The sequence below is a fragment of the Ranitomeya imitator genome, chromosome 6, assembly GCF_032444005.1.
Source record: "Ranitomeya imitator isolate aRanImi1 chromosome 6, aRanImi1.pri, whole genome shotgun sequence".
NCBI lineage: Eukaryota > Metazoa > Chordata > Amphibia > Anura > Dendrobatidae > Ranitomeya > Ranitomeya imitator.
The window spans coordinates 243,963,223-243,989,915 of record NC_091287.1 but is presented as its reverse complement, the minus strand read 5'-3'; the positions used below and the strand labels follow the sequence as shown (position 1 = coordinate 243,989,915).

At 46.9% G+C, this 26,693-nt stretch overlaps 1 protein-coding gene across 6 annotated transcripts in view; it reads right to left on the bottom strand.

The window, feature by feature from the left end:
• Positions 1 to 26,693, bottom strand: part of LOC138642407 (uncharacterized) — a 231,528-nt gene that overhangs the window by 125,149 nt on the left and 79,686 nt on the right. For all 6 annotated transcript variants that reach the window (XM_069730531.1, XM_069730534.1, XM_069730535.1 and 3 more), the window contains 3 exons: positions 18,116 to 18,163; positions 14,236 to 14,280; positions 1,919 to 1,966 (listed from right to left, as the gene is read on the bottom strand). In XM_069730531.1, coding sequence (XP_069586632.1) covers positions 1,919 to 1,966; positions 14,236 to 14,280; positions 18,116 to 18,163 — 141 coding nt within the window. The remainder of the gene's footprint in view (positions 1 to 1,918; positions 1,967 to 14,235; positions 14,281 to 18,115; positions 18,164 to 26,693) is intronic.

The window sequence follows — 26,693 nt, the reverse complement described above, 5'->3', positions numbered from 1 at the left end:
ATATGGGCTAGATGAATGATAACCATCAGATGCATCTAAATAGAAATAAGGGAACTAAATCAATTGGAAATCAACCTTGCACATACTTAAAAACACCAAAAGTACGAGAAAAAGAAGTATGCAAATGCACAGGGATCACCTACAAAATGTTTATTTTTTTTTTTATTGACATGAAAAGCGGAAAAAAAAAAAAAAAAAACACAATTAGAACAATAATTCAAGCCAATAGACTACATACACACAAATTAGGCATGCCCACAATAAGACCTCAACCGAGAGAGATGAAACTGGTACCGGCATTAAAATGCCGATCAAAGAAATAAATTAAAGGGAATCTGTCACCTACTTTTTCGTATATAAGCTTCGCCCACCGCTATCAGAGGCTCATCTACAGCATTGTGAAAGCAGAAGGGACCTAATATGCAGATGAGGTGACAAAACCTCACACGTATTGCCACTCAATCGGTAGCTTCAGCATGGAAATAAAAGCTGTCTGTTTATGAATATATTAGTCTATCACAATAGGTTTTCCTGTAATCTATTATTCAGGTTATTGTGGGCACGACTAATTTGAATATAGAACTTAATCGTTTTTTAATTGTTTTGATAATTGCTTATTTTTTGCTTCTCTGTCTTTTCGTGTCAACAATAAAAAAAAAAGTATTTTACAGGTGACACCCAAGCATACCTTTTCTTCTGCTTTATATGAGATGTATCAGCACCTACGGATTGCATATGCTTGTGACATTCGCTGAGTATTAGTCAAACACTGGCATATTTTGCTGGTGAACAAAGATTGAAAAACGAGAGAACTTCTGACTATGACAACATACCGCAGGGATCACAATCTAAAGGACACCTTGGTGTCGAGGCATCGAAAACAAATTACGATTCGTTGTTACCAAATCAATTTCTTAGATCACAAATGTGGGCATTTGCAAGGCAGGTAAATTTATGTCAATTATGACAGAGCTTCAAACTCCTCTTGTTTAAGGAATTATTCCTATAAATGGTTTATTAATTGCACCGCCTCCAGTGTAACAAATAGCGATGTGTTAATTTGAAATAGCAAAAGATAAGGGATGGCACAATTTGTAAGGCAATTTCTCCAGAGTGCGCCAATAATCCTCGAAGTTGAAAACTACTGTTGGGGCCAATATAAAAGCTCCAAACACAGGGCCCTGTGAATTTTAGAGCACAATTTTGTCTGGAAAACATTGTATACACCATGTAACATTTGCAGTGCACCTAAGGGGCTGGAAGAGAAGAAAATCCCTACAAGTGACCCCATCTATGAGTGTAGTGACCTTTCTTGCCCCACAACTGCTTCACGAAAGTTCATAATCTTGGGAAATTAAAGATTTTGTTTCTACAAAAATTTAGCTTCAGCCATAAATTATTTTTTCTATAAGTAATAGGGAAAACAGATCCAACAATTTCCAAAGAAATAGCACCTGAATGCGGCATACCCAACATGTGTCTGTAAAGTAATGTTTGTAGACATGGGGGCCTCAGAAGGGAAGATTCACTATTTGGCTTTGGGAGTGCAACTATGGTAGTAATAAGTTTGTGGTGCCACTTGCAGAGGGCGCACAAGGCACTAAAATAGCAACAACAACAACAAAAAAAAGAAAGAAGGAAAACACAAAGTGACCCCCATTTTAGAAAACATAACCCCATTAGGGAATTCCCATAGGGTTTATTGAGCACTTTTACCCCACTGTAATTTTGGCGATTCCTTTACTAATGGGCTGACTGAAGATTACATGATGTTACAGTAATAAGATTAAGTTCAAAATGTTTCATTTTTACTATGGATAATAAGAAAAGCACCCTGTACGTTATCACAAACTTTATGTGGTCATGCTCGACTGTTAGGGAACATGGCAAGGCTCAAAAGAGAAGAAGCACCACTTACCATTTGGGATGAAGGGCTTCCTTACTGGTGTTGCCATTTGAACAGCTCCTAAGAAAAAACAGAAATATGCAAAAAATTAACCTCATTTTACAAGCTACAAACAGAGAATTCATCTACAGGTTTAACAAATATTTAGCCCCCACTGGTATTGCTTAAAGGGAACCTGTCACCCCCAAAATTGAAGGTCAGCTAAGCCTATCGGCATCAGGGGCTTATCTACAGCATTCTGCAATGCTGTAGATAAGTCCCCGATGTAACCTGAAAGATGAGGGAAAAAAAGGTTATATTATACTCACCCAGGGCCGGTCCCGCGGCGGTCCGGTCCGATGGGCGTCTCGGTCCGGGGCCTCCTATCTTCATCAGATGACGTCTTCTTCTTGTCTTCATGCTGCTGCTCCGCCGCAGGCGTACTTTGTCTGCCCTGTTGAGGGAGAGCAAAGTACTGCAGTGTGCAGGCGCTGGGAAAGGTCAGAGAGGCCCAACGCCTGGCACTGCAGTACTTTGCTCTGCCCTCAATAGGGCAGACAAAGTACGCCTGCGCCGGAGCGTGACTACAAGAATAGGACGTCATCGTAAGAAGATGTGAGGCCCTGGGCCGTGACACCCATCGGTCCAGAACCGGACCGCCCCAGAACCGGACCGCCCCTGGGTGAGAATAATCTAACCTCTTTTTCTCATCTTTCAGGATACATCGGGGGGCTTATCTACAGCATTACAGAATGCTGTAGATATGCCCCTGATGCCGGTGGGCTTAGCTCACCTTCGATTTTGGGGGTGACAGGTTCCCTTTAATGGTGGCTGCAGAGTAACTGCACTACATTCAGATCAAAGCAAGATAAAGTGCCTTACTTTCTGCGGCCACTAAGCAACGTACAGAGCAGTTTTGTTCCATCCCTATATTGCTTAGTTTTGGATGCCGCCTGCCAGTGCAGTTTTCAGACAATTAGTGGGTGTGAAGGGTGTCAAACTCCCAACGATATATTAATGACCTAACCAGCAAATCAGTCAATCATTAGGTCCTGGACAAGGATTCTCCCTTCTGGAGCAATGCCATGCATGTTGATGCTAATTGTAGATTGGGTACACTGTGGGGCTCAGGATGGGGCCATTTGTCTTTGGGAGTGTGGACTTCATTGGAGCCATGTTATGTATCCAGAATCTTGCACCTACCAGCCACACTGAAAACTTTTTTCGGGTCAGAATATAGTGCCATCACATTTATATACAGTAGCGACCAAAAGTTTGCAATTTATTTTAAAAGTGTGATTACATCCATCTGGTTGTTGTGATGCCATTTTATTAGTGATGGATTGAAAGTGCATGAAGTTGTCATCATGCAAGACCTTACTTTTAACAAAAATGCTTCAGAATATAGGTCATATAATGAAAGAAAACAGACTGCCAAAAATGTTGCATGTACTATTTATTGATCACAACATAGAGAGTAATTCATTGTTTACAATGCCATAACTTAATATTTTGTAGCATAACCTCTTTCTTTAACCCATTACCGACAACGGGCATAATAGTACACCGATCTCTGTATCCCTCTCTGGCGTTGAGCCCACATCTTTCCAGGAACATGTCAGCCACTCGCGGCTATTAACTAGTTAAATGCCGCTGTGAAACTGACTGGCATTTAAATGGCGCTTCCGGTAATCGCGCCGGAAACGCGCACACCGGTGACCTGTGTCACGTGATCGTGGGGATCACTGGTGTGTCGACATGACAACCCGAGGTCTCCTGGAGACCTCTATGGTTGTCAGTGCCGGATTGCTGTGAGCGCCATCCAGTGTTCAGCGCTCATAGCAAGTCAGCAATTCTACTACATAGAGGCAATCTGACTATCGTCTCTATGTAGCAGAGCCGATTGGGCTATGGCAGCTTCTAGTCTCCTATGGAGGCTATTGAAGCATGCCAAAAGTAAAAATAAAAAAAGTTTAAAAATATAAAAAGAATATACGGTAAGTTCAAATTACCCTCCTTATGCCCCATTTAAAATAAAACAAAGATAAAATCAAACCTACAAATATAAACAAAAGGATCAACCGGATGGCTAAACGGTGTAGCGAGAAGTTAAAACTCCCAAATTACGCTTTTCTGGTCGCCGCAACATTGCATTAAAATGCAATAACGGGCAATCAAAAAATCGTATTTGCACCAAAATGGTATCATTAAAAACATTAGTTCGGCAAGCATAAAAACAGGATTTTTGGTTGCTTACCGTAAAATCTGTTTCTTGAAGCCTCCATTGGGGGACACAGGAACCATGGGTGTATGCTGCTGCCACTAGGAGGCTGACACTATGCAAATAAAAAAGTTAGCTCCTCCTCTGCAGTGTACACCCCACCGACTGGCATTATACTCTTCAGTTAGTGAGAAAGCAGTAGGAGATAATGAAACAAGGTTGAAAAACCATAACCACAAACTTGAGAACTGTAACGTGAGAACAGTCATAGAACAGATAACAACAGAAAACATTGGGAGGGAGCTGTGTCCCCCAATGGAGGCTTCAAGAAACAGATTTTACGGTAAGCAACCAAAAATCCTGTTTTCTTTATCGCCTCTCATTGGGGGACACAGGAACCATGGGACGTCCCAAAGCAGTCCCAAGGGCGGGAAAAACAGACTTCCATCAGGTCAGAGGACTCACCACTGCCGCCTGCAGGATCCTTCTGCCTAGGCTGGCGTCCGCCGATGCGTAGGTATGGACCTTGTAAAATTTGGCGAACGTGTGGATGGAAGACCAAGTTGCCGCTTTGCAAAGCTGTAGGGCGGAAGCCCTGTGGTGCACCGCCCAGGAGGCGCCGACTGCCCGGGTAGAGTGAGCCTTAATCCCAGGAGGGGGCACTCTGTTCTTGACCCGGTAAGCCTCCAAAATTGCCATTCTGATCCATCGAGCAATAGTCGCTTTAGAAGCCGGCTGGCCTCTGCGCGTGCCATCAGGAATGACGAAAAAGGAATCCGTCTTCCGGAAAGTGGACGTTCTGTCCAGATAGATCCTCACAGCCCTGACAAGGTCCAGCTTGTTCAACGATCGCTCCAGAGGATGAGTCGGAGCTGGACAAAAGGAAGGTAGAACGATGTCCTCATTGAGGTGGAAGGTGGAAACCACCTTAGGAAGAAAAGAAGGTGGGGGCCGGAAAACCACCTTGTCCTGGTGAATGACCAAAAATGGAGGACGGCAAGACAGGGCCGCCAGCTCGGAAACGCGGCGAATGGACGTGATGGCCACAAGAAAGGCCACCTTCCACGATAAAACTGATAGAGGAATCTCCCTAAGAGGTTCAAAAGGAGAAACCTTCAGAACGTCCAGTACCAGGTTTAGGTCCCATGCCTCCACAGGGGCCCTGTACGGCGGGACGGCGTGGGCTACCCCCTGAAAGAAGGTCTTAACCTGTGGCCGAGAGGCCAAGGTCTTCTGAAAGAGGATGGAAAGCGCAGAGACCTGACCCTTCAGGGAACTAAGAGCCAGGCCCGAATCCAGTCCTGCCTGAAGGAAGGCCAAAAGAGAAGGCAGGGAAAAAACCATAGGCGGAACGCGGTTGGACTCGCACCAACGGAAGTAGGCCTTCCAGGTGCGGTAGTAGATCCTGGAAGACTAAGGCTTCCGAGCCTGAATCATGGTGTGAATCACCCGGTCCGAAAGGCCGGATGCTTAGAACCGCGGTCTCAACAGCCACGCCGTTGAACTGAGCGACCGAGAATTCGGGTGGCAGATCGGACCCTGGGACAGCAGATCGGGCCTGTCTGGAAGGCGCCAGGGAGCGTCCGCGAGGTTGACGAGCTCCGCGAACCAAGCTCTCCTGGGCCAATCCGGGGCGATCAGGATGACCGGCACCCCTTCCGCTTTGATCTTCTTCAACAGTTTGGGAAGTAATGGAAGGGGTGGGAACAGGTAGGGCAGCTCGAACTGTGACCAAGGAATGGCCAGAGCATCGACGCCCACTGCGAGAGGATCGCGGGACCTGGAGACGAACTGCGGGACCTTCCTGTTGATTCGAGACGCCGTGAGAGCCACATCCGGCGTTCCCCATCGAAGACAAATCTGATGGAAGATCTCCGGATGCAAGGACCATTCCCCTGCCGCGAGGCCCTCGCGGCTGAGGAAGTCGGCGGCCCAGTTTTCCACGCCGGGGATGTGTACCGCGGATATCACCAGAACCGTTGCCTCTGCCCAAAGGAGGATCTTGGATACCTCGGCAAGGGCCAAGGAGCTCCGAGTCCCCCCCTGATGGTTGACATATGCCACAGCCGTGGCGTTGTCCGTCTGGATCCGGACTGGAAGGCCCCTGAGGATCCTTTCCCAGTGGCGGAGGGACAGAAAGATGGCCCGAATTTCGAGGACGTTGATTGGCAGAGATGACTCCTGCGGCGACCAACGGCCCTGAACCGTCAGGTGGCGAAAAACCGCACCCCAGCCGATCAGGCTGGCGTCCGTTGTCACCACCTGCCAGTGAACCGGAAGGAAGGACCTGCCCTGGGAGATGAGAGGTGACGTCAGCCACCAGTTGAGAGACCGCCTGACCCGAAAGGAGAGTCTGATCGGCCGATCCAGGGAGATGACCGACCTGTCCCACTGAGACAGAATGGCTTGCTGAAGGGGTCGCGAATGGAATTGGGCGAAGGGAATCGCTTCCAATGTAGCTACCATCCTCCCCAGAACCTTCATGGCCAAACGGAGGGAGGGAGGCCGAGGACCCTGGAGCAAGCGTATGTCCCGACAAAGAGTGGATCTCTTGTCTTTGGGAAGGAAGACACTGCTCTGACGAGTGTTGAAAAGCATGCCCAGAAAGATAATGCGCTGAGAAGGAATAAGGCAGGACTTCTTCCGGTTTACCAGCCACCCGAAACGGGCTAAGGTGTCGAGAACAATGGACAGGCTTTCGTGGGCCTGAGCAAAGGACGGAGCCTTGATGAGGATGTCGTCGAGATATGGAAATAGGACCAAGCCTCTGACTCTCAAGATGGCCATCAGCGCCGCCATGATCTTCGTGAACACTCTTGGCGCGGTTGCGAGACCGAACGGCAGGGCGACGAACTGAAAATGATCTCGTTGCACTGCGAAGCGCAGGAAACGGTGATGTCCGGGAAATATCGGACATGGAGGTAGGCGTCCTGGATATCTATTGAGCATAGAAACTCCTGAGCTTCCATGGAAGCAATTACTGAACGAAGGGATTCCATCCTGAAGTGTCTCAGGCGAACTCTCCTGTTCAGCAATTTGAGGTCCAGAATGGGGCGAACTTTGCCGTCTTTTTTTGGTACCACAAAAAGATTCGAGTAGAAACCCGTGAAGCGTTCTTTTTCTGGGACGGGAACGATTACCCCGGATTTGAGCAGAGAAGCGATGGCTGAGAAGAAGCCCGGAACTAGAGCGGGGTCTCTTGGAGGACGGGATTGGAAGAAACGATCCCGAGGTCGGGAAGCGAACTCTTTTGTATCCCGAGGATACAACTTCCCTGACCCATGCATCCTCTACTGCGGAAATCCAGACGTCCCTGAAAAGGAGAAGACGGCCGCCTAATCTGGGAGTTGGGCTTGAGTCTTGCCGAGAGTCATGCCGAGGTGGATCTTCCAGTCCTGGGCCTGGAGGATCTACCCTGGGAGAAACGAGGACGCCAGGACGGAGTGGGCCTAAAGGACACCGCCTTCATCTCTTGACGTGCCTGTGGCCTCTGTTGCTGCTGGGAAAAGGAGTTTGACGCAGCAAAGCGACGAAAAGGCCGAAAAGAACGAAACTGTCGTCTAGGAGGAGGGCGACGAGGCTTAGCCTGGGGGAGAATAGAACTTGTACCCCCGGTGGCGTCCTTAATTATTTGTTCCAGCTGGGAACCAAAGAGACGAGAGCCCTGGAAGGGCAGACTAGTGAGGGACTTTTTGGAGGACAAGTCCGCCTGCCAGGCCTTGAGCCAAACGGTCCGGCGGATGGCAACGGCATTGCTGGAAGCTTGAGCCGCACAAGACGCGACATCCAGGGAGGCGGAAACCAGGTATTCACCAGCGTGGGAAATCTGGTTGGCAAGTTCCGCTAATTGCGCGGGAGTCGCCCCGTCCAGGATACCTCGCCGAAGATCCTTGGCCCATTTTGAAATGGATTTTGAAGCCCAAGTGGACGCAAAAGCTGGACATAGAGCCGCTGAAGCCGCTTCAAAAGCAGATTTCGCGAAGGATTCTATAACTATCGTTAGAATCCTTCAGAGATGCTCCGCCGGACAGAGGAAGCACCGTGTTGGTGGACAGCCTGGATACAGGTGGATCCACCGAGGGAGAGACCATCCAATTGGCGGTAAGTTCTGGAGAAAAAGGATATAGCACACCCAGGCGTTTTCCCCTCTGAAAACGCCTAGTGGGGTTCTCTCTCTCTCTGGACAAGATTTCCTCGAATTCAGGATGAGGAGCGAAAAATTTAGAAGGTGGTTTGGCCCGTCTAAACGAAACCGCCTGATCTGCGGGTTCCGTAGAGGGATCCTTGATGCCACAGGTTTGGTTTATTGCCCCAATGAGGTTCTGGACTGTCTCACTCATGGTGGCGATTTGGTTAGGATCCAGCTCCGAAATATTCTCCGAGGGCGCATCAGATAATGCCTCGCCTGACTCAGGGGAGGAGGATCGGTGGGACACCAACCGCGGGGGAGGGCCAAGCGGCGAGATGGAGCGCGAAGAGGACTCAGACCGACGTTCCTGTCTGGACCTTTTGTGGCTTATCAAGGAGGGCTCGGGCGGCGGTTCCTGCGACCCGCTGGCCACTGCAAGGGTCTGCAGGGGTAGCCGATCCAGCGCGGACACTAGGGTTTGAGATACCCGTGTTAAATCGGCCGATTGTGACAGAGAGGCGGCCCAGCCTGGGATGGGGGGGGGATCACTCTCGGGCGGAACAGCCGGGGGATCTTGGGCGGTGGGAACAATCGGGTTGCTGCAGGACTGACACAGCGGGGAGGACTGACCTGAGGGAAGTTTGCTGTTACAGGACGAACATGCAAAGTAGGTGACTAAGGCAGTAGATGAAGAAGTAGGGGGGCGAGAGCGGCCCCCTTTAGGAGGTAGACATTTTGAGGGACCCTGAAGATGCCAGTGGGATAGGGGACAGTGGGCAGAGGGGGGTGTCAGTCTGCAGTGCAGCTACTCACGGACCCGGTCCTGGAAGATGTCCCACTTGCGGTGCAGACCTCCCTGTATGCTGCGCAGATCGTGTGCCCACAGGAGAGTGCGGTGACGAAGATGCGGCGCGCTGCGTGAGCTCCTGCAGCTGTGAAGCGGTGAGGACACACAGACGCTGTCCCTTGTCATGTGGGAGGGGGCGGAGCCAGCCACAGAGGCGCCAGTGAGCAGGGCACAGATGTCGGGCGGGAGAAAATCCCGCCCGAAGAAACCGGAAGTGAGCGGAGCGCGGCACTGGAAGTAGGCCCCGGGAGAAGCCGGGGCCTAAATTAGAAGCCGGTGACCGCTGAAATGTGTGGGGGCGCAAAGAAAAAGGTGCGGGCGTCCCGCTGACAGGCGCGGCAGCCGCCGCATGCAAAAATAAGAGCGCCGATGCCGGAAGTAGGCCCCGGGAAGAGCCGGGACCTATATTAAAAGCCGGCGGCCGCAGGAGGCGACCGCGGCCGCTGGGAAGGATCGCGGCCGCGAGTCACCTAAAAGGGGATGACCGCCGTGGAAAATTTTAGCCTGAAGGTAAAGCGATCGCGGCCGTGGGGAAGCAGTGCGGCCGGACATCAGGGCCGCCGCGCAAAAAGATGGGCCCCGGCCTTTGTCCCTAATAGCCCCAGAGCAGAAAAGGTGCGGCCGCAGGGATAGTAGTGCGGTCGCCGAAATAGTAGTGCGGCTGCTTGTAAGGCGCCACACAAAGAAGCAGGGAAGGTAGGGAATCCAAGAGGCCCTCTAAGCACTGATAGGGACTCGGAGTCACCAATACTCACCTAACATCCCACGCAGTCGTACTAACCTTAACATGGAAGATATTAGGCGTCCTTGGAGCTGGTGGACGTCCTCGTCTCCTCCAACCGACAGGCTCTGGTGGGCGAGTGGGTGGGGGACGGAGCCAGGACCGGACTTCTGAGCACGCTTGTGTGCTAGGATCTTGGTCCTGGAGAAGGATCTATGAGGATACAGGGTGGCAGTACACGCCGTACTCATAGTCCGCTTTGTGGGACTACAGGTGTGACTGCTCACCCTGTATCCCTCCGAGGAAACCTGTAAAGGAAACGACGCACATTGAGGTAGATAAGGGTCTAATGAAAGACCTGTGTCCACCTCCTACTGACACTAAGCTAAACTGAAGAGTATAATGCCAGTCGGTGGGGTGTACACTGCAGAGGAGGAGCTAACTTTTTTATTTGCATAGTGTCAGCAGCATACACCCATGGTTCCTGTGTCCCGCAATAAGAGGCGATAAAGAAAATAAGCCCTCACCCAACCCGTGAAAACGAAAAATGGAGATGCTGCTACAAGCGTCGGAAAATGGTGCAATGTTTTTTTTTTATAGTTTGGAATTGTTTTTCACCACTTAGATAAAAAAACCTAGACATGTTTGGTGTCTCTGGGATTACACTTTTTTTTGCAATTTCACCGCACTTGGAAATTTTTTCCTGTTTTCTAGTAAACGGCATGGTAAAACCAATGGTATCGTTCAAAAGTACAACTCATCCTGCAAAAAAAAAAAAAAAACAGAACCTCACATGGCCATACTGATAGAAAAATGAAAAAAAAAAGTTATGGCTCTGGGATGAAGGGGAGCGAAAAATGAAAACGCAAAACCAAAAAAAGTTCAGGGGGTGAAGGGGTTAATTACTGCACCACACCGACAGTGCACTGAAGTCACTAGGGTATTAAAAACATCCTGAAGGATTTTGCTCCATTCCATTTGCAAATGTGCAAACAATTCAGCTTTATTGTTATGGGTACGGGCCACAACTCGTCACCATCACTCATCCCAAAGGTGCTATATAAGGTATACATCAGGTGATTGGCTTGGCCATTGCAATAGGCGAACATTTTTCTTCGCTAACCAGTTTTTTACTAAATTGGATGTGTGCTTAAGATCAATGACTTACTGGAATTTCCATCCCCTGCCTACTTTCGTTTTACCATGTGGCAGCGTTACATTCTCCATTATATCCTTGTTCATGGTAGCATTCATATATCCATCAATTCTATGCAGAGAGCCAATAGCAGATGCAAAAAAGCAGCCGAAAACCATGACATTGCCACCACCATGTTTCACAGTAGGTATTTGGTACCTTACATCATTATGTTTTCCAACTGGGCGACAAATATAAAAAAAAAAACTGAGTGATGCAAAAGTTTAGGAACCCTTGGAGATTCTTGTGCTCAGATAACTCTGACTAAGGTTTCAGACCTTAACTAGCTTGTTAGGGTTATGACATGTTGATTGTCATCATTAGGAAAGGCCAGGTGATGCAAATTTCTCACCTTGATAAAAACACAGACGCATCTAACCTTGCGCCAAAAAACAGCAGAGACAAGACAGAACCCCGCTTAGCTGCAAAAGACCTTCAGAAAGATTTGGATGACTCTGGGATGTGGTACACTGTTCTACTGTTCAGAGACACCAGCACAAATATGGCCTTCATGAAAGAGTCATGATAAGAAAACCTCTCATCAAACGTCCTTGCCACAAAATTCAGAGTCAGAAGTATCCAGAAGAACTTCTAAACAAGCCTTTTGCATTTTGGAAACAAGTCATGTGGACCAATGAGATTAAAATAGAACTCTTTGGCTACAATGATCAAAGGTATGTGTGGAGAAAAAAGGGCACAGAATTTCAGGAAAAGAATATCTCGCCAATCATTAAGCATTGGAGTGGATCAATCATGCTTTGAGGTGGTGTTGCAGCCAATGGCAAATTCAATGGTGAAGATTTGACTTGTAGAGGGGAGAATGGATTCGATGAAATTTCAACCAGCTGAAAGTTTTACAATGGCCCTCACAGTACCCTGATCCGATCATCATTGAAAATCTGTGGCTAGACCTCAAAATAGCAATACCTGCACAATGACCCAGGAAGAATTTTCCAATGAAGAATGGCTGAAAATTCCTCAAACAAAACTTGCAAATGAGGGAACTAGTAGGTACTAACCATGCATGGTGCTCACACTTTTGCATAGGCCCATTTTCCTTTTTGTAATTTTTAAAATTTAAAAGATGAAGATATAGGAAGTGCCCTTTCCTCTTTTAGGCCGATTGTCGACCTGACTGCCCTAACCAGTCTATCCGTGTCCTTGGCCGGAAAGCATGGTCGGCCGCCTACATCACTGTCCGAAGAGGAGGAGGACAGGGATTCAATCTAATATTCCCCACCGGATAGCGAGGCCTCTGATTCCGTGACAAGCCCCAGAGCTCTTGAGCTTCTTCTGTGGTCATCCCTCCTTAAAAGAGGCATCCCACTGTGCTTCCCAATTTCTCTGGTGCCCAATCGATGCCTCTCTCCCCTCCGCCAGCCCAGTCGGGACGGGCCAAGTATCCACATGTCCTGGCCGGCATTTTATCCCTGGGCGCCGCCATCTTGGCCCCGATGCACACTCCTCGACATCACACGGGCATGCTTATTCCCAGCATGCCTTGAGTGCGCTGTCAGTGGCGCGCTCCCCCAGAAGCCAGCTCCCTACGGAGCGGCGGTCCGAAGGCAGAGGAAGAGTGGCGCAGCGGCTGCAGAAGGGCCGCCTGGTCTGTGACTGCACCGCGCCATGCCCGCACATATGTCAAGGCCCACCTGGACCCATGGACGGCGCTTACACCACCTAAAGGCCGGCATACAGGCGCTCTTCTGCCTGTTCTTCCAGTGCCGGGACAAGCGTGGATGAGTAGATAAAAAACCTTCAAACCGCCCTGGGTTCAGCACCAGGGCTGACGACAGGACAGGAAACCCAACTGAAGCAGAGGAGAGGTATCGCCCTTTTTATTTCAGTAGGTTTCCTGTCCTGGCTGGGTGGATCCCTCTCAGGCGAGCCATCATGGGTGAAGGGAAAATTCCCTATCCTCCCCTAACTACACTATCTAGCTGCTTTACTTTTGTTTACCTACTTCATTTTTGATGACACTTCGGTTGACAATCTCAGAGGATGAGGAGATGCTTGCGTTAAAGGGCAATGACTGCATCCACTGCATAAGCCTCTGCCACCAGCCTGAAACAGTCATCAGCTACTTTTGCTTCAGGGGTTGGACTATGTCCCTGCGTGATGTGCACAATGACCGCACTCACTTGGCGACTCAGATCAGCAGTAACGAGCCAACAAGGCACACTGTCAGTGCCCGGTGTCAAAGTACCTAGCGTACAAAGACAAGTGTCACCACTTGCGGAGGCGGTTCCCTTTATTGTCACTTGGCAAGTGTTGCCTGGACATTGAGCTCATGCCACTGGAGAAAAAGTAATTATTGTAATGCAGAATTTGAAGTGTACAACTAGATCAGCAGAATTAAAAGAAAAACTCAAGGCAAGGGATACGAAAATTCCTAATACTCTCAGTATAATGGTAGGTATAAACTATGCAATTTGCATGTATGATATTATATATATCCCATGATGGACAAAATAAAGGACAAATCGGAAGGAAACATATACGAAAGAAACGCGCGTCGGGAAGCGGCACATCCAAGAGACGGCAGCACCACAGGTAATACCTGCTCCCGGCCCATTACTATTTTCTCATAGAGATTATTATAATTATATGTTAATTCTAGTGGCCTGTGCTTACTCAGCAGGTACCTGTCTCTATGTCATCAACACAATTATCGGTGGCCGCACACCAGCACTTTATATTCATATATATTTATATCTTGGCTGCACCTGTTAAGCACTAGTTGCACTTTATGCCAATGTAAAATCACACACACAATATATATATATATATATATATTTTTATGGCATTTGTTATTCCTTTATAATGCACCTTAGCCTATTTAGTATCCCAGGACATTTTTAAAGGTGCACGGTCATGCATGATATATTATAACTTGCTTCTTTGTATTTTGTGCAATTTATTTCTTTTTTTTTTTTTGTGTACATATTTTTTTAGTGCTGCAGGGCTATATATAAACATAATTGTACTATGTGTCCATTATTACAGTAGGATTATTTATCGCCCCGTCTTCTTGGTATTGTGCCTTCTTTTTGGTTTCCTTTCCCCCTACCATTTGGTGTACTTATTCCAAAATAAATTTACTTATATTTATCATTTGGGCATTAGTTCGTTTTTTTGTGTTCTTTTTCTTTCGAACTAGATCAGCAGGCCTAAAGGTGTAGAATTTACAGAAGAATTCTATAACTAAAGGAAAATGTAAAATAAAAATCTGCATACCTGGTTGAACATTCCTTGCAGGGTTCATGTTCCTTATGGCTTGAGCTTAAAAAGAACAAACAAATTTGTCACCAACACAGATAATGTGATAAGAAATTTCTTAATGAAAGCACTCTGCTACATTTAGTGTACATTACATTCTAAAGAATGCGACTAAGAGGGTTATTTGGGATTTAAAGTGAGCCTGTCAGCAGTTTTGGCCGATTTAAGATGCGACCATCACCTTTCAGGGCTTATACACAGCATTCTATATTGCTGTATATAAAAGTCACCAACACGACCTGGAAGAACTGTAAAATAACTTATACTCACCTGTGGGGCAGTCTGGTCCGATGGGTGTCGCTGGTCATGGTCCGGAGCCTCCCATCTTCTTATGGAAGACGCAACCCTGCAACATCCACACAAGCTGCCCGGCATTGCGCTGCTAAGCAGGCGTACTTTGCTCTGCCCTGTTGAGGGCAGAGCAAAGTACGGCAGTGCAAGAAGGTATTAAAAAAAAAAAAAAAGTTATAACGCACCGGGCTGAGGCAGTTATAACGCACCAGGCTGAGGCTCTTGCGTGTCCCACCCGCACTCCCGCACTTTGACTACACCATGTCTCAAGGTTTCCTATTGCATTTAGGTCTGTATTTTTGACATCTAGCCAGAAACTATATGCACATTTAGCAATTCATTTATATGCTCTGCCTTAAGGATAATAACAGGCTATTATGTGCGGCTGTTGCTAAAGGACACGCGTTTCTCTTCCTGGTGCGTTAGAACTTTTTCATAGCTTCTTGCACTGGTTTTCCTTTAGCTGCTGCTATTTTCTTACCTGTTCACCAATTTTTGGCTATTTAAGTATAATAAAATTTATATTTGTTTGTATAAAACCCACCTCTGTTCGGATTTTGTGTCATACGCTATTCTTCAGAATTTATTGGTTATTATGATAGGACTAACGATTTAGAGATTTAGATTCTGAGATCCTCATTTTAATCGATTTTTGATGTTTTGGCCTAGGTGTGAGTCCCACCTGGCCGTGTGGACAATTTTATGGGTTATATAAAGTACTGCAGTGCGCCGGGGCGCTGACCTTTTCTGACACCTACGCACTGCAGTACCCTGCTCTGTCCTAACAGGGCAGACCAATGTACGCCTGCGCAGGAGCGCGATGCTGGGGAGCCTGTGTGGATGATGCAAGGTCATGTCATCCACAAGAAGCAAGCAGCAGGGTGGCGATCATAAGAAGATGGGAGGCACCGGACCACGACCAGAGACACCCATCGGAGCAGACCGCCCCGCAGGTGAGTATAATAAAACTTATTTTTCAGTTCTTCCAGGTTGGGTTGGGGGGCTTATCTACAGCATTATAGAATGCTGTATATAAGCCCTGAAATTCGGTGGCCGTACCTCAAGATAGACAAGACACTAGGTATATATGAACAATGAAGGGGATTGCAGAGCTCAATTCTGCTGGTCTACACAAACCCCACTGTTGGAAATTCCAGAAAACCCCCACATCATAAAAGAACTGTTGCAGATTATGTGAAAAACAAGCAATATCATTAGACCATGATCACACTGGCATCAGTGTTCAATTCTTGCAGGGTTTAATTGCACCTGAAAACAATTCTACTAGTCCGGTTTAGTAAAATTAACTATTAAATAAATCTGAAGGAAACCTGAGTGACCGGTTTTAACTAATGGAATCTGTCAGGTTCCATTATGAACAGCTGGGGGAAAAAATAAATTGCATAAGTCACAGCACCTGAAAAAATATGGGAAAGATGAATGATAACCATCAGATACATATGAATAGAAATAAGGGCACCAAATCAATCGGAAATCAACCTTGCACATACAAAAACACCAAAAGTACGAGAAAAATAAGTATGCAAATGCACAGGGATCACCTATAAAATGTCCGTTTTATTTTGTTCACATGAAAAGCCAAAACAAACACAATTAACAATAATTAAAGCCAATAGATTATACACACAAATTAGGCATGCCCACAATAAGGCCTCAACCGCCTAAACGGAGAGGAAATTGGTACCGACATTAAAGTGCTGATCAAAGAAATAAATTAATATTAATACCAGTGTGCTTGTACCAATAATGTATTTGAAATAATGTAAACATGCCAATAAGAAGAACACTACATAGTATGTTGCCAGCACAAATAACCAGAATCAAAAGTAATAACAATAGAAATGAAAACGGAAGGGACCTAATAAGCGGATGAGGTTTAAAAACCTCACATGTATTGTCACTCAATCTGTAGCTTCAGCGCGGAAATAAAAGCTGTCTGTTTATGAATATACTAGTCTATCACAATAGGTATCCTGTAAACTGCAATTAATCAGGTGAATTATTGTGGGCACTACTATGGTAATTTGAATATAGAACTTAATGACTTTTTAATTGTTTTGATAATTGCTTTTTTCTTTTGTCTTTTCATGTTAACAAAAAATAAATAAATAATGGATTTTTACAGGTGACACCCAAGCATACCCTTTCTTCTGCTTTATATGAGATGTATCAGCACCTACAGATTGCATATGCTTGTGACATTGATCAATTTTCTGGAGGCGGTCAGACGCGCCATGCGCCGATAACATTGGCACCTGACTCTTACCCCTCCATTTTTATTGGATATGACTGATACAAAAATCCGTCCGCCCTTCACCCTGGCACGCCCCCGGAAGAAGCTGGCTTCGATACGCGCGTCGGGGTGAGGGGACGCCTGGAGAAGCTCTGCAGCAGGTAATATATACTTTACAATATAGCTATTTTGAGCACAATATTCCCCTGCATATTGAGGCTGGCTTAGTCTATTATATTTGGTGCCTATTAAGGCCTGGAGTATTCTTGATACTGACTTTGGTATTGGGATCCAGATCTTCATAGGGTCCCGGGTATATAGATTTGTTGCAGATCTCCATTTATGTTTTTATAGGATAGACTCTAGCTGGAATATTGTTAGCACCACTGATATAGGATCTTTGTTATCCATCACTATGTATTAAATGTAGGTAGTTGCTATATATTTATGCTCAGTATTGGTGTCTATACTATTTATTGGCGTCCCATATTACGGTTATCTTGGAATATATCAACTGTTTTTTATCTATGGTTAATAAAAATATTTTTATTTCATATGAATTTTGTGGGATCTCTTCTTAGCCCCTTGATCATAGCTATGCGACTAGTGTTGTTACCATGTAACATTTGCAGTGCCCCTAAGGTGCTGGAAGAGCAGAAAATCACTACAAGTGACCCCATCTATGAGTGTAGTGACCTTTCTTGCCCCACAACTGTTTCACGAAAGATCATAATCTTGGGAAATTAAAGATTTTGTTTCTACAAAAATGTAGCTTCAGCCATATATTATTTTTTCTTTAAGTAATAGGGAAAACAGATCCAACAATTTCCAAAGAAATTGCACCTGAATGCGGCAATACCCAACATGTGTCTGCAAAGTAATGTTTGTAGACATGGGGGCCTCAGAAGGGAAGAATCACTATTTGGCTTTGGGAGTGCAACTATGGCAGTAATAGTTTGAGGTGCCACTTGCAGAGGGCGCACAAGGCACTAAAATAGCAACAACAACGAAAAATTAAAGAAACAGAAAGTGACCCCCATTTTAGAAACCATACCCCCATTAGGGAATTCCCATAGGGTTTATTGAGCACTTTAACCTCACTGTAATGTTGACGATTCCTAATAATGGGCTGACTGAAGATTACATGTTACAGTAATAAGATTAAGTTCAAAATGTTTCATTTTTACTATGGATAATAAGAAAAGCACCCTGTAAGTTATCACAAACTTTATGTGGTCATGCTCAACTGTTAGGGAACATGGCAAGGCTCAAAAGAGAAGAAGCACCACTTACCATTTGGGATGAAGGGCTTCCTTACTGGTGTTGCCATTTGCACAGCTCCTAAAAAAACAGAAATACGCAAAACTTAACCTCATTTTACAAGGTACAAACAGAGAATTCATCTACAGGTGTGACAACAACTATTTTGACCCCACTGGTATTTTCCAGAAATTAGTGAATAGTGGATATTACAAAGTAAAAATTGCAAATATGCCATTTCAGTGATCAATACATAGTTCCCGGCTTGTTAAACTGGTTTTCCAGACTTCACAATTGAAGATCGATCTAAATATGAGGTTGTTAAAGGAAGGGAAGGGGGGGGGGGAATTGAAGCACAACCATCAATCTGAAAACTGCTCCTGCCAGAACCAAGTGATGTAAAGACAGAAGACATCAGTGTCAGGCATTGCTTAATGGTTCCTGCAGAGTAACTGCAGTACATTCAGATCACAGCAAGATAAAGTGCCTTACTTTCTGCGGCCACTAAGCAACATACAGAGCAGTTTTGTTCCATCCCTATTGCTTAGTTTTGGATGCCGCCTGGCAGAGCAGTTTTCAGACAATTAGTGGGTGTGAAGAGTGTCAAATTCCCACCGATATATTAATGACCTAACCAGCAAATCAGTCAATCATTAGGTCCTGGACAACCCCAGATCCTTCTGGAGCAATGCCAGACATGTTGATGCTAACTGTACAGTAGATTGGCACACTGTTTGGGCTCAGGATGGGGCCATTTGACTTTGGGAGTGTGGATTTTATTGGAGCCATGTCACTTATCCAAATCATGCAGCTACCAGCAACACTGAAAACTTAGAGACTTGTTTTCTTGGATGAGTTGAAAATATTAGCAGTACCCTTTGAGTGTACATAACTTTTATTTTTTTTATTCTGATAGTTGGGAGACAAAATGAACAGTTTTTTTGCAATGCTTTACTCAGGTCACCATGCAGTAAAAGCTATAAGACAACTTCATTTTTCAGGTCAGAATATAGTGCCATCACATTTATATACAGTAGCGACCAAAAGTTTGCAATTTATTTTAAAAGTGTGATTACATCCATCTGGTTGTTGTGATGCCATTTTATTAGTGATGGATTGAAAGTGCATGAAGTTGTCATCATGCAAGACCTTAATTTTAACAAAAATGCTTCAGAATATAGGTATGGTCATTTAATGAAAGAAAACAGACTGCCAAAAATTTTGCATGTACTATTTATTGATCATAACAGAGTAATTCATTGTTTACAATGCCATAACTTAATATTTTGTAGCATAACCTCTTTCTTTAACCCATTACCGACAACGGGCATAATAGTACACCGATCTCGGTATTCCTCCCTTTGAAGCCCACATCTTTCCCGGGGCATGTCAGCTGTTTTAGCATGTCAGCATGTGGTGGAATCACGATCAACTCGCCACTATTGACTAGTTAAATGCCGCTGTCAAACTCTGACTGAGGTAATCGCGCCGAAAATATAAAAAAAAAAAAAAATAGAAAAAAATAAATAAATGAATGAATGAATGAATGAATAGTTCAAATCACCCTCCTTTCGCCCCATTCAAAATTAAATCGCCGCATTCAGAATCGCCAGATCAAAAAAAAAAAACAGGGATTTTTGTGTTACTCACCGTAAAATCCTTTTCTCCGAGTCGTTCATTGGGGGACACAGGACTGTGGGTGTATGCTACTGCTAGATACAAAAAAAGTTAGCTCCTCCTCCATAGTATACACCTTGACACTGGCCTCGACAGCTCCAGTTTGGTGCACAAGCAGTAGGAGATAGAGAAAACAAAACAGCATTAGAGCAAAGACAAAATGTCTAGAATAATACTACTGTCTGAACAGCCCATAGACAAATAACAAGATGAATAGGGAGGGAGCTGTGTCCCCCAATGAACGACTCGGAGAAAAGGATTTTACGGTGAGTAACACAAAAATCCCGTTTCTCCATCGTCTCATTGGGGGACACAGGACTGTGGGATGTCCCAAAGCAGTCCCAGGGTGGGAAGAAAAAACTCACTGGAATAAACCCCTAGGCACTTACCACCTATAGGTGCGATACTGCAGCCTGCAGAATTTTCCTTCCCAAACTTGCATCAGCAGAAGCCTGAGTGTGGATATTATAATGTTTAGAGAAGGTGTGCAGGCTGGACAAAGTTGCCGCTTTGCAAACCTGCTCTGCTGAAGCTTGGTGCCGAAGCGCCCAGGAAGCCCCTACCGCCCGAGTAGAGTGTGCCCTGATCCCAGCCGGGATGGCTGCACCCTTGATACGGTAGGCCTCCTGAATAGTGGCTCGTATCCATCTGGCTAAGGACGACCTAGAAGCTGCGAGTCCCTTTCTATGACCCACAGGAAGGACGAACAGGGCATCCGTCTTTCGAAAAGAAGCGGTCCGAGAAACGTATCTTCTCAGAGCTCTCACCAAATCCAGAGTATGGAGAGCTTTTTCCACCCGGTGTGTAGGCGCAGGACAAAAAGAAGGCAGGACAATATCCTCATTGATGTGGAATGAGGAAACTACTTTTGGCAGAAAGGAAGGTGCTGGTCTCAGCACCACCTTAACCTGATGAAATTGTAGAAACGGCGCCTGACAGGACAAGGCCGCTAATTCCGATACCCGCCTAATGGAAGTTATAGCTACCAGAAACAAAACCTTCCAAGAAAGGTACATTAAAGGGACGTCTTGGAGGGGCTCAAATGGAGGTTCCTGAAGAGCACTCAAGACCAAATTAAGGTCCCAAGCTTCTATCGGAGCTTTGTAAGGAGGGACTATATGAGAGACTCCCTGCAAAAAAGTTTTTACTTGAAGATTGGTAGCGATCCTGCGCTGGAAAAGAACCGATAAGGCTGATATTTGCCTCCTAAGGGTACTTGGAGCGAGACCTGAGTCTAGACCAGCTTGGAGAAAAGCTAGGACATTAGGAATGGAAAACCGAAGAGGAAGAAGACCCTTCTTCCTGCACCATGAGAGAAAGACTTTCAAGGTGTGGTGGTAAATGCGTGCTGAAACTGTCTTTCGAGCATTAATCATAGTAGAAGCTACTTTTTGAGAAAAACCGGCCTGGGTCAGAATCCAAGATTCAACGGCCAAGCCGTCAAACGCAGGGCCTCTAAGTTCTGGTGGAATATCGGCCCCTGCGACAGAAGATCTGGCTACATTGGAAGCTGCCAAGGAACCCCGGCGATCAGCTGAACTAGGTCTGCGTACCATGACCTCCGAGGCCAATCCGGGGCGACTAGAATTGCTGGAACTCCCTCTGACTTGATCTTCCTGACTACCTTTGGAAGCAGCGCCAGAGGGGGAAATAGATATGGCAGACGAAATTGGTTCCAAGATAGGACTAGTGCGTCTACGGCAATTGCTCCTGGATCTCGATACCGTGCGACGAACCTGGGTACCTTGGCATTCGACCCGGAGGCCATTAGATCCACGTCCGGGATTCCCCAGCGTTGGCATATCTGCCGAAAAACATCGGGGTGAAGAAACCATTCCCCGGACGCAAGACCCTGTCAGCTCAGAAAGTCCGCTGCCCAGTTCTCCTTGCCCGGGATGTAAACAGCCGAGATCACGGAGTGATTGCTCTCGGCCCAGCGGAGGACTTGCCCTACCTCGCGCATGGCTGATCTGCTGCGACTGCCCCCCTGATGATTTACGTATGCCACAGCCGTGGCATTGTCCGATTGGATCCGAACCGGGCGACCCGCCAGAAGATGGTGAAAGTGCTGCAAAGCCAGCCAAATTGCCCTCATCTCCAACAGATTGATTGGAAGGGTTGATTCCCTTGGGGACCAACGACCCTGAGCCGTGTGCTGGTGAAACACTGCTCCCCAACCGAGAAGACTGGCGTCTGTAGTGACTACCAGCCAATGAACTGGAGGAAAGGCTTTCCCCTGTAGCAAGGAGGAACTCCTCATCCACCATATCAGGGATTGCCTGACCCCTGGAGACAGACGACACCTGAGGTTGAGAGACAAAGGACTCCCGTCCCAGGCTGACAGAAGTGCCTGTTGGAGTGGACGAAGATGGAATTGGGCGAATGGAACCGCTTCCATGGCCGCTACCATCCTGCCCAAGACCTTCATGCAGAAGCGGATTGAGTGGAAACTCGGCTGCCGAAGGATTTTTACCTCCTGCCGGAGACAAAGTACCTTGCCCTGGGGTAAAATAGTTAGACCCCGAGAGGTGTCGAAGGTCATCCCTAAAAAAGAAATCTTTCGAGATGGTACTAGAGATGACTTCTTTAAATTGATCAGCCACCCTAGACGAGCTAGGGTGTCCAAGGAGATGTTGACGTTGTCCCTGCATGCCTGAAAAGTTGACCCTTTGACTAAGAGATCGTCTAAGTATGGCAGAATGACTATGCCTCGAGAGTGCAGGATGGACACCACTGTTGCCATCACCTTCGTGAACACCCTGGGAGCAGTCGCAAGCCCGAAAGGTAATGCTGTGAATTGGAAGGGTCGCTCGCCTATGGAAAACCGTAGAAATCTCTGATGTGGAAGAAATATAGGGATGTGCAGATAGGCATCTTGAATATCTATGGAAGCTAGGAATTCTCCCCTTTCCATAGCCGAAATGACCGAGCGGAGAGATTCCATACGGAAGTGACGAGTGCTGACGAATCTGTTCAAACACTTTAGGTCCAGAATGGGTCTCACGGTCCCATCCTTTTTGGGAACCGTAAACAGATTTGAATAGAATCCTTGGAACCTTTCTTCCTTTGGAACAGGGACAATGACCCCGTTGGACTGAAGAGACTTGACTGCTCTGAATAAAGCTCTTAAACGGGTTTTTGAACTGGGAAGACTGGACGGAAAAAACCGGCCTAGAGGGAGATAGGAAAACTCTATTTTGTACCCTGAAACCACCAGTTCTCTTACCCATCTGTCGTGAACAACTGACAGCCAGGACTGATGGAACAGTAGTAGGCGACCGCCTACTCTGTTGGAAGCGACGAGAGGCTGCCTCCAGTCATTTAGCCGAAGACCGAGGATATCTAGATCCCCTAGATCTTGACGGTTGATACCGCATTCTTGCCAATGGATTGGCCCTATATGAGACCTGGTGCTCCCTGTCTTGGATAGACCGACTTGGAGGACCTGCGCTTGGTGCTGCAGACCACCTGTAGTTACGAAAGGATTTAAACCTTGCTTGAAACTGGCGACGAAAAGGTTGCTTAACCTTTTGTTGAGGAAGGAAATTACTTTTACCTCCAGTGGTATCAGATATAAGATGATCCAATTTTGCGCCAAAAAGTCAACCACCTTGATAAGGGAGGAATGTAAGGGACTTTTTTGAAGTAGAGTCCGCCCGCCAATTTCTTAGCCATAGGGCCCTTCTGATAGCAATAGCATTTGCAGCAGCCAATGCTGAACAATTTGCCGCATCCAAGGATGCATTAATCAGATAATTTCCCGCTAAAGATATCTGATTTGACATCTCTATCACCTCTACAGGAAACCCCCTATCCCGAAGAGCCTTAGTTACGGATTCTGACCAAGCTATCATAGCTTTGGCAACCCATGTAGCCGCAAAAGACGGCGTGAGGGCTGATCCTAAAGCCTCAAACACAGACCAAGCTAGACTCTCTATGAGCCGATCAGTCGGATCCTTAATAGCAGACCTATTAGGTAGAGACAGCAGCGTGGTAGAGGCTAAACGTGACACGGGGGGATCCACTGAAGGGGATTCTGCCCACTTTTTACAAAGCTCTGGTGTGAAAGGATACCTTGTACCTAGGGCCTTCTGGCCTAAGAAACGTTTATCTGGTCGCTCCATGTGACTTTGGACTAAATCCTCAAACTCAGGATGAGTAGAAAACACCTTATGAGGTTGCTTGAATTTTTTAAAGGACACCTTATGACCAGAAGGTAAGGTGGCCACATCCTCTACTCCCAAAGACTGATTAACGGCCTCAATGAGACTGTCAACAGATTCCTGATAATCAAAAGACCCCTCTGAGTCATAGTCCGAACCGTGTTCACTCAATTTCGCAGGAGAGGGAGATCGAGAGACGGAATTCAAAGATGCTGATGCACCTGAAGGACCGGGAGACGCTGTGTGGGAGGATCCTGCGATCCGGAGGATCCTGAGAATCGGAGGATTTTTCCAAAACAGGCGGATGAATGTCCCTGACAGGGGCTTGAAGGGACTCAACCGCCTTTGTTAGAGACGCCATAGACTGCGTTAATGATATGACCCACTCAGGGGGAGACACTGCCGACCCAGGTACAGACACACCCGGCAGGATAGCAGGCGGGGTAGCAAGCGGGGTAGCAGACGGGGGCTCCTGCACGCGTTCGGAATCACAAGCCTCACAGAGATGGTTAATTTGCGCATGCGGAAAAGCAGACTGACAGGTAATGCATGAGGTATACAGAACTGAGTGAGTCTTAGTGTTTCTAGACATGATGACTATTGCTGCCGCTGCTGCTGCTGCTGCTGCTATGCTCCGTATCTCCTTATGAGCTACTAGGTCTAGAACAAATACTGCTGTCAGGTTGAGGGAAGTAGCACTTACCCCAGTCCTGTGTCCCTGTATGTTCTCCAACACTGAACCATGTCTCCTGTGCAAATCACACATATGAACTAGATTACAGGGCGGAAGCCTGAGAAAGTGGGAGGAGTTACCGCGCATGGACCCGGACTAGGCCGAAGCAGGGGACTAGATTTTACTCCTTCCCAAGTTCTCCCAGGAAAGCTGGGTTTGCGAAACCAGAAGTTAACCGCCGATGGAGGCGGGAGTTCCGCCCATGCCCCAGACTACAAGACCCATAATGCCACAGGCCGCACAGAAAACCGGAAGTCGCCGAAAAAGGGGCGGGACTTCCGCCCATGCCCCAGACTACAAGATCCATAATGCCTCAGGCTGCACAAGGAACCGGAAGTCGCCGAAAAAAGGGGCAGGACTTCCGCCCATGCCCCTGCTGCTTGCTTATGGGGAATAACGCTGGAGCCCAGCACAGCACCGGAAATAGTCGCCACCTGTGCAGCACCAGCAGAACGCGCGATGAAGCAGGAGCCCCCCTGCAGCCTTCTGACAGCGCATGAGGTCAGACAAACAAAACTCACATATATAGAGAGAGAGAGAGAGAGAGAGAGAGAGAGAGAGAGAGAGAGAGAGAGAGAGAGAGAGAGAGAGAGACACGGTGCAGGCACCCTAACTCCTTACACCCTTCAGAAGGCGAGGAGAGGGACCGTCTGCCTCCTTTAAACACCGTAGCCCGTGCATTGGTGATGAAGTGTAGGCTGCACGGACAAGGAATGAATGCCTGTACAACCTATTGTTCCGTTAACTCAGGGTGGTCAGGTTCTTAGTCCGGCAAAAAATCCCACGTCGCGGGAGAGGATACGTGGAGGCGACACTCCACGTGCTCGCCCGTTGTTGGTTTGGGGAGATCGGACCCCTTCAGAAGGGTCCGTCGCCCCTGTCTTATCTTCAGAGAAAAAAGCATCTGGGAAAACCCAGAGATGTGCCTCCTACGGACACTAAGCATAAACTGGAGCTGTCAGGGCCAGTGTCAAGGTGTATACTATGGAGGAGGAGCTAACTTTTTTTGTATCTACTTAGTGTCAGCCTCCTGGCAGCAGTAGCATACACCCACAGTCCTGTGTCCCCCAATGAGACAATGGAGAAAAAGGGTTAACCTAATCGCTAAACAGCATAGCGAAAAAAAAAAAGTAAAAAATGCCAGAATTACATTGCTTGGTTGCCACGACATTTTATTAAAATGCAGTAACGGGCGATCAAAATATTGTATCTGCACCAAAATGGTATCATTAAAAACGACAGCTCGGTACGCAAAAAAAGGAGATTTTTGTGTACTCACCGTAAAATCTCTTTCTCTTAGCCTCTAATTGGGGGACAAAGGACCATGGGTGTTATGCTGCTGTCCACTAGGAGGCGACATTATGCATAATCTGGAAAAGATTAACCGTGGCTCCTCCTCTGCAGTATACACCCCTGGACGGCATCAGCCTTCTCCAGTTTTGTGCAAAAGCAGTAGGAGGAATGTAACATGAATAACATAACCATGCCTATAAGAAGGCAACTATGTACGAGCTCAAGAAAATATGAGAACTCAACAGTAACAACGGCACGGATAGGGAAACAGGGTGGGAGCTGTGTCCCCCAATTAGAGGCTAAGAGAAAGATTTTACGGTGCGTACGCAAAAATCTCCTTTACTCTGTCGCCTCATTGGGGGACACAGGACCATGGGACGTCCCAAAGCAGTCCCTGGGTGGGAAGCAATGGACAAATATTGTGCAGACAGGCCCCTACACTTGGGGCACCACCGCCTGTAAAACACATCTACCCAGGCTCGCGTCCGCTGAGGACTGGGTATGAACCCTGTAGTGTTTAGTAAACGTGTGTAGGCTAGTCCAAGTGGCCGCCTTACACACTTGCTGTGCCAAAGCCTGGTGCCCAATGGCCCAGGAGGCCCCTACCGCCCGTGTAGAGTGTGCCGTAATACCGGCTGGAAGAGAATTCTTAAGGCAGTAGGCCTCTTGTATGGTGGATTTGAGCCACCTGGCAAGGGTAGCTTTAGAAGCTGGCAGACCCTTGCGGCCGCCTTCCGGAAGAAGG